Genomic DNA, 8,969 nt, shown 5'->3' with positions numbered 1-8,969 from the left:
AAAAAAGAATCAATTAGAAAAAGCATTACGGAAAAAAATAGCCTAAATCCACTCGAGTTATCCTATTAAATTCGCGACCTAAATCATGATATTGGGATAAATTCATAAAAAATAAATAAAAAAATTATGAAGTCTTCACTTTCAACAGATCTAATGTTGAAGGTTTAAATCAAGAAAAAAAAAATTAAATCCATGAGACCGTTATATGACCCCACATATAGAAAATTGAAAAAAAATAAAAAAACACTATTCTCATACAATCTAATATTGAATGATTAAAAAAGCTAAAAAACAAATAAGATTGGATTGTTGAATGGTTAAATTGAAAAAAAAAACTAAACAGAAAACATTGTAATTATAGTGATTTAGTCTCACCATTTAGTATGTGTGTGTGTAATCTTTTTTTACTACAATCATGGTAGCAACTATATCTCTTGTTTATTTGCTAGAAAGCAATTTGTTTTTTTTTTCAAAAAATAGTTTTCATAAAAAGTGAATTTCTGAAAAGTTGATTATTTTTTTATGTTTGGCATTATCATAAAAAAAAATTGAATAATATTTTTTATTCTTTAATTATGCCATGAAAAATAAGTTTGAAAATCACTTATTAATATTTTTTTCAAGTTTATCTAACATGTATAAAATATTAAATGTAACTACTTATCCATTTATAATAAAATAATGAGATATAAAAAATGTAATGGTGGGAAACAAAAAAGAATTTACTATATCATATATTTATATATAATTTATTTTATAAAATGTAACTATGCATGTTATAGACATGCAACTATTGTTTGGTGTTTAGAGATCATTGAAAATAAATTTCTTTTCTATGGTATTCTAATTTTATACCATAATTTATAGACATGTAACATCTTCTTTATTTAAATTTACTTTCTAGCAATATTATCTAAATTAAAGTATTATATGCACTAATATATCAAATCAATATATTTTTATATTGTATATTAATATACCCTAATACACAAACACACCCCAAGTATAATTTTTGAATCATTCATGGAAAGAGTTTTTCAATCTTTCAAACCAAAAAACATTTTCTTCCATTTAAAGCTTATGAATTTTTTTTACTAGAAAGTAAGTTTTACTGACCAATTTTTCACAATATAGCCATACATGAAATGATACTTTCCATGATTTAAAATTTAAATTTTATAAAGTAAATTTTATAACACAATTTATGATTTAAAATGTATGAGTATTGTATAACATATCATGTTTCGTATTTGAATATATTTTCTAGTAATATTATCTAAATTAAAGTATTATATGCACTAATATATCAAGTCAATATACTTTTATATTGTATATTAATATACCCTAACACACACACACACACACCCACACACACCCACTATAGTTTTAGAGTCATTCATGTAAAGTGTTTTTTAATCTTTTAAACTAAAAAACATTTTCAATCATCTAGAGCTTATGATTTTTTTTTACTAGAAAGTAAATCTTACCAATCAATTTTTCACAATATAGCTAAACATGAAAAAAATTAGGAAAGTGTTTTATAGGAAAACATTTTTCAACAAATAAACAAAATATACTGAAAAATAAATTTTTTCTTTTTAAGTTTGCGTACTTAAAATCTTAACCATATATTATTTTTAGATTAAAAAAATATAAATAATTGTGCTATAAGAATAACATTATCATGATGTGCCATGTGTTTTAAAAGTCTAAGTTAAAGAATTAATTTGAACCAGTCAAAAATATTTTCTAATAAACAAGTATAATTTTTTATTTTATTGTTGGATAGAGTTGAAATTTGATTAAAATGTTCAAAAAGTCAATTTTATAATGGTTCAACTTCTTATAACTAACTAAGATCGAGATCATACTGAAATTAGCCTTATAAGTTATTTTTTAGGGATTTTCTTAATTTTTTAGTTATTTTGGGATTCCTTTCTTAGTCAGGTTTTAGAATCTTAATTTGATTTGATTTTAATTAGCTTATATTATTTTAATAATTTTATAGTTTATTTTCAAAATATATTATATATTGATTATTCCAAAATTTATTCTAAACTTTTTAATTTAGAGTTTTCTCTATATTTTATAAACTATAATTCTAGGGCTTGAGAAATCCCTTTTTTTTTTACTCTATAGTTTATAGCTGTAGTTTTAATTTTTAAAAGCTTAAAAAACCCTAATTTTATATCTTTGATCACTGTACACTGCGTCAATCAGACAAACACCTGGTCTATATTTTTAAGTAAAGGGTTAGCCATAACCTCAGTGGGTAACCCACCGCCGGCCGACAAAAATCAAGATCGCCGTCCTTCCCACCTCTATGGGTTCCCTGGAGAGTTATTTATGTATAGGCAGCCTTTATGGAAAGGGCAAGTTAAATTAGATTCAGGTTCTATAGTATATTTTCTCATGATTAGGTTGCATGAGCGGATAAATGATTAGCGATTAAATAATCCAATGTTTGCTTGAAAAAGCCAAAGAAACACTTTAAATAATATAATGTTTGCATATAAAGATGCTGCTTTTCTTTAATTAATAAAAAAAATAGCACTAATAAAGAGAACTTCTTCTTCTTCTTCTTCTTCTTCATGTTTTGTACTGAAATACTAATTAATACGAAGGATATTTAAATTTAAAAGATAACTAATTCTTGCTAGGAACAAGTACAGCAAACGTATGGCAGTGTGTTATGGTCTCCAAAGAAAGGAATGGCTCGTGCACATTGTTAAGGGTGTTAATATTGAGAACTTAATTAGATTGTAAATAGAATTTATAATTTAAAAGAAGGAGATGAAAAATAATTGAATTGATTCTATACCCTAATTAAATGATGGGTTTAATATTTGCATAAACTAAATATTATTTTATAATTAATTTTATAAATTTTTATTAATTAGAATAAAAATGATGAATTTCCAAATAGTAAATCAAGATTTATTTTATTTTATAATATCAATCCATGTCAAGAACCTAACAAAAGAAGAGGTGAAATCAATCGATCAAAATGATGAGTTGAGTTGAGTTGCTATTTAGATGATGCAAGTCATGTCTCTGAGAGGACTCCTAGTTCCGAAGAGTTCATCCATACTGGTGTTTCAATTGAAGAGAAAGTTGTAGTAATGTCCTTTCAAAGATATCTACAAATCAATTTGAAAAGCATCACGATATTATCACTTACAATTGAATAAATTTCATCCTTTTTTATTTTAAAAATATTAAAAAATAATAACTTTTTTACTATTTTTAAATTATTTTAATATATTAATACTAAAAATTAAAAAAACAATCACAGGATTGCACCTATCAAGTCGGTGAGTTCCTTTCAATCGTCGCAATCAATCTCTCTTGAGTCCTCCTTAGACGTTGACGGTGCAAATGATAATCCTTCTAAAGATAAGTACTAAAAGTCTTGGCGGAGCCACTCGATCTCCCACCAATTTGCAGTCCACTTTACCATCGGGATTCTTGGTTATCCTGCTCCAATGCTAATAAAAACAACTAAAACCTAAAGTTCTAATATATTTACGCAAACATAAAATTTTATTAAAAAAAATTTATGTTTGAATTTGCAGTCACTTAATTACCAACAGGATTCTTGGTTATTAAAAAAAGTTGATAGAACATAAAATGTTACAATTCAAAACACGCTAAAAAACTAAAAATCTCACCTGGTTAAGATGGTACATAGTAAAATAAGTTGTCAAACAATTAAAATCAATAGAATATTGATTTCATGATTAATTAAAAAATAATTATCTTCTAAAAATCTCATCTCAATTATAGATTAGAGACTTAAATTTTATATAAAATAAAATTTATATAAAGACAGAAAGAATGGTGATAAATTAAAAATCACTTGACAAATATTTTTTATTTAAAAATGTATTAAATAATTTTTTTATTTTTAGAAATTATTTTTGTCATCAGCACATCAAAATAATCTAAAAATACTAAAAATTATTAATTTAAAGTAAAAAAAAATAAAAAAAATAATTTTTTTCAAAAATACTTTTAAAATATAAAAATAAATAGTAATAAAATGATGCGAATTTCTTTTATACGTTGATTTGAAAACTTGGTGATATTAATGGTAGTGTAGCATAGTGGTATGCATGTTTTCGCGAACAAATATGTGTTTCGTCTTCTATTAACTCTTAAGAGTTTTTTTTTTTCATCAATAATATTAAAATCAATGTGTGCATTTCTTTGATATTATATTAAAATAATATCTCCACAAAAAAAAAAAAACATTTCTACCGGCAATTAATTAAAAGCCTCTGAGATTTCATGATGTTAACGAAATTATTATATCATCGGCAGCAGGGGCGCAACTTAGCCGTCAATTCTATGAAGGGTAAGGGGGGAGTTAAGGATGGCCCCCGTCAATGTATATAATACACAGCCTGTTGGGCCTTCAGACGAGGGAAAAACCAAAAAAAAAAAACATAATATCACCTAATTAAAGTAAACGAAAATAATCAGCACTTCAAACTGATCTTAATTACATAATAACAAACAAGAACCCTAAATCAATATTTGCCAATGGCACACTACTAGGAAACCAGGCAGAGAGTTGTGGCCATGCAGAAAGACTCCTTCATGATTCAAGGAACTGAATTTTCTGAGAATGAATCAAGAAAATCGATCCAGTTATCATCATCCTCTTCATCTTCTTCTCCACTTACGTTGCTCCATTGGAGTTGAGGATTCTTTTCAATCTCATCGTTCCTTGCAAACCGTCCTCGGATGCGTGGCCTGCTGTCTGCAAGTATTTTCCTGCACTCATACTAAATGCAAATTGAAATATTCATTTAGCACACAATCTACTTAATTATGAAAAAAAAAAAAAACCCTGGTTTTGTAGCCTAATAAAGAAACATACCAGCAATAAAACAGTCAGTCACGCACACATATGACGGGCAAATAAATGACGAGGCAAAAAAAAAAAAACAACTGTTGCAACTTCTTTCTAATAGTGTTGCGAGGGTCAAGTTGGATTTGACATAAAGCGAAGGCATGTGAGGATGAAGGAATAGCCACAATGCAATAGTGCTGTACAATAGAGGCCAGAGGTAAAAGGCGCCAGCTAGGTAATGTGCGCTTGGTATGCTTTTTAATTTAATATATATATATATACTAGTTATATTAGTTATTTCATCTCTGTTTTATTGATGGTCAGATAATTATTTTAATAAAAAATTTATATGTAAAATTTTTTAATGTGCTTTTTTACAAGAAAAAATATATCCTAATTATAAATTATAACGCTTTACATATATTTAGTTAAATAAATCAAGAATTGGGTAGGTCAAAAATTAAAAAAAAATAATATTTTTATATGACTTACCTCATTGGGGATTGCGGATCGAATTATTTTTTTTCTAACATAAAATAAAAATATATAGGTGTTTTTAATATATATTTTGACTAACACATGATAAAATAAAATTAAAATCATATAGGTTAATAATGACATGTAAAGTTTGAAATTAATTTTTTAAATAGTATAAAAATAAAAGAAATATTATAATTGTTACATAAAAACACTATTTACTTTTAGTTTTGTATAATAATTTTTCAAAACAAAAGTGTAATAAAAAAATAAAAACTACAAAAGAATGAAAATCAGAAAAAAAAAGTAAAAATAGAGTATAAAAGGATAAATATTTTAAGTATAAAGAATAAAAAATATTATTTTTTCTAAAAATTTTTAAAGAAAAATAAAAATAAAATAATATTATAAAAAATAAAATAATAATGATAAATAGATTAAATGTAAAAGAATAAACATATCAAGTATATAAAAAAAATTCTACAGAAACAAAAAATTATAAATTTTTCATTGTTACAATAAAAAAAAATTAATTATGTCATTTCTACTGTAAAAGAGGTTCGTTTTAGTATATATATATATAGTCTAATTAATACCTTAATCTTCTTGTTGAAGTTCCTTTGGTTCCTTTTGCTTCTGTACCTCTCAATTCTTTCTTTCTTCTCCTCTGGACTGTATTTGCATGCTTTGCTCATACTCTCTATGATCATACTGCTCTCACTTAACAATGGGCTCTCTGCTCTGTGACCATGCTGCACGACATTAACCACGCATCAGATAAACAACCACAAATATATATATAAAAAATCTAAATATCTTGGAAAGAAAAAGGAATAGGTGGGCGATCACTCACTTGCAAATCACCGGTGCTAAAAACCCTTCTGACAGGACTGGTGTCCATGTCCAAGAAATCATGGGGATGAGAAGCGAAATGACAATGATACCCATTCTTTTGAAACGAATGACTGCTAATGCTCCTCTGCATATTAACACTGCAGCTGCCACTTACAAGTGAACTTGGTGAGCCATAGCTACTGCACCCACTAGCAGTACTACTGGTACAGTGACTACCAACAGTACTCCCTAGTTCGATACCAGCAGCAGCAGCAGCAGCAACTGGGTCTGGGATTACCAACTGATCTGCTGCTAATGGCCTCGTGTTGATGACGCCGGAACTATTACACAGAGAGCTGCTGCTGCCAACGAATGTGTTGTTTCCGTTCATGGCTAAGTATTTATTTCTTCTTTTTTATTCTGGTTATGCCAAGGGATGAAGAGATTGGAGCTCAAGGCTTGTGGAGTACTTATGCTGCGACCCGAACATAACAGAGAGGGTAAAGAGCTGGAGCTGACGTGTACGATGACGCCATCTAAGTATGCGTTGACCTGACCTGCCTAGTTGGATCAGAAAATTACACCTCCTCCTCCTCTTCTATTCTCTGGGACAGGGTTTAGTTTCCACTCTACGATTTTTTTACCCTTTTTCCTTCCTTTTGTTTGATAGTCCTATTTATTTGGTTTTTTGTTCTGTAATACTTTATTGAGAAGTGCTCGTTATCATCTCCTCTTAAATTTGACCTACAGGTTCATACGGGATCTAGTGGTCTCCTAACCTAGTCTAAAAATATTAACTTGATTTAACCTGTTACTCGATTAACCTAACTAAAATTAAATTAATGTTCTTTTAATTTTTTATTCGATGACAAAGTATTATTATGAAGATTTAACTCGTACAAAACAGTAAGAACAAGAGCTCAAGCACAATTAAAAAAAGAAAAAAGAAAAAAAGAAGGCAATAGCAAAATTTAATGGACAGTGTCTTTCAAGTGGAGGGGTGTTTGAAAATGTATTAATAATTGTTTTTTAAAATATTTTTTACTTAAAAATGTATAAAAATAATATTTTTTATTTTTTAAAAAATATTTTTAAAATTAACATATAAAAATATTAAAAACATATTAATTTAAAATAAAACAAATTTAAAAAATTTAATTTTTTAAAAATACTTTTAAAATAAAAAACAACTAAGCTTTAAATCAATAAATTCATGAAAATTCCACCAATCACTCTGCAAGATGAAAACAATATTTTTTATTTGTAGAAAAACTTAGTTTTACTTGTGATGATGATATGGATTTTTTAACTTTACAACTCAACAATGTCGAGCTGTGAGTCCAAGACTAGTGTAGAATTAATTTTTCGACCCTGAGATTCAAGCAAAAACACACCGTAGGTTCAGAAATTCCCTGTCATGAAACTAAAATAATAAATAATAAAAATATAAAATAAATTGAACTTAAATTCTTAACTGATCTTGATTTTTGAAATAAAAACAATTATAATACTTGATTTCATATATATTTTTTAAAATTATTTAATTTAAAAATAATAAAAATTCAAATAATGCATAATTCAACTTCCATAACAACTCAGAAAAACATTGATGTGGATTGATCAAATATAAGAGATGGTTTTCATAATCTTCTTGCTTTTATATCTCACCAAAAAATATTCAATAAACATCTCTAACTAAAGCTTATAAGTAAAAACAATTTACTATAAACCTATGCTAGGAAATTGACATTTAATTTAATTAATCTTTCAGCTAATTTTTTATTTCAACTTGGTGTCCAAATTTAATTATTTTTTTAATTTGCATGACAAGAAGGATACAATTTATATTTTAATTTTTTATTCGATGACAAAGTATTATTATGAAGATTTAACTATATTGATACATAGCAAATCATATATATATTTGTTTGGGTATACCAAGAAAGCCTGCTACATGTTTGACAAAATGTCTCAAGGAGATGGTGTTAGTTTAATGGAGCTTTATTTCTGTTGTTGTATTAGTGAAATTACGAAAGAGAAAAATTAAAAAAATACAAATGAAAAAAACTATATTTATACATATGAGAGAGAGAGAAATGAGACTTTTGGAATTTTGTTGAATTATTTTGGTTATGATGTTTTGATTTGTTCTTAACTTGCTTCAATTCATTGCTTGCCCTGATTTTAAAACCAATTCTTCAACATTAATCATAAATTCTTATGTCTTAAACCACAAAACTGCAACTTTTAAATTTTACTAGTATGCATGTTTGTAGAGATAATTGAAGTTTAAGTTCCAGATAATATGAATCTCTTTGACTTGCTTAAGATCCTAAAATAAGCTATCTAGCTACATTTTCCTATTTTGTTAGTTAAAAAATCATCAAACTTTCTTGAATATACAAAATTTTCACTTAGATTGGATTTGGCCAGGTTCCCAAACTAAAAAATAATAATAAAGTGTGGTTAAAGTATAAATATTAGTTAAAATTAGAGATATTTATGAATATAGTCTGATCGAGTTTGAGTCAATAATCATAATAAACCAAATTTCTGATATTTTATAAATTATCAACCCAAATTATTTTAATTTTTTTAGCTGGTTTGACTAAGTTTTAGTGTATATAGATATTCATGAGTTAAACATCAAATCCTTTATTTCATGATATTCTTGGAAAAAATTACACTTATAAAGATAAATAACTTGGTAAATTACCTTATCAAATACATTTGAATTGCTAGTCAGATCTTCAAAACCCTTATTTGCAATCTGCATAACAAGAAGACAAAATTAATCCAA

General features: G+C 26.5%; 1 protein-coding gene across 1 annotated transcript; it reads right to left on the bottom strand.

Moving 5' to 3' along the window:
- Positions 1-4,266: 4,266 nt before the first annotated feature.
- LOC133683700 (uncharacterized) lies at positions 4,267-6,621 on the bottom strand. The gene is made up of 3 exons (XM_062106792.1): positions 6,189-6,621; positions 5,932-6,087; positions 4,267-4,790 (listed from the first exon to the last, which is right to left on the bottom strand). Exons 1-3 carry the CDS (start codon positions 6,558-6,560, stop codon positions 4,608-4,610), a joined length of 711 nt encoding a protein of 236 aa, XP_061962776.1. The 5' UTR covers positions 6,561-6,621; the 3' UTR covers positions 4,267-4,607.
- Between the last annotated feature and the right edge of the window lie 2,348 nt (positions 6,622-8,969).

The sequence above is a fragment of the Populus nigra genome, chromosome 1, assembly GCF_951802175.1.
Source record: "Populus nigra chromosome 1, ddPopNigr1.1, whole genome shotgun sequence".
NCBI lineage: Eukaryota > Viridiplantae > Streptophyta > Magnoliopsida > Malpighiales > Salicaceae > Populus > Populus nigra.
Note: the sequence above shows the minus strand (reverse complement) of the source record. Positions and strands in the feature narration are given on the sequence as shown.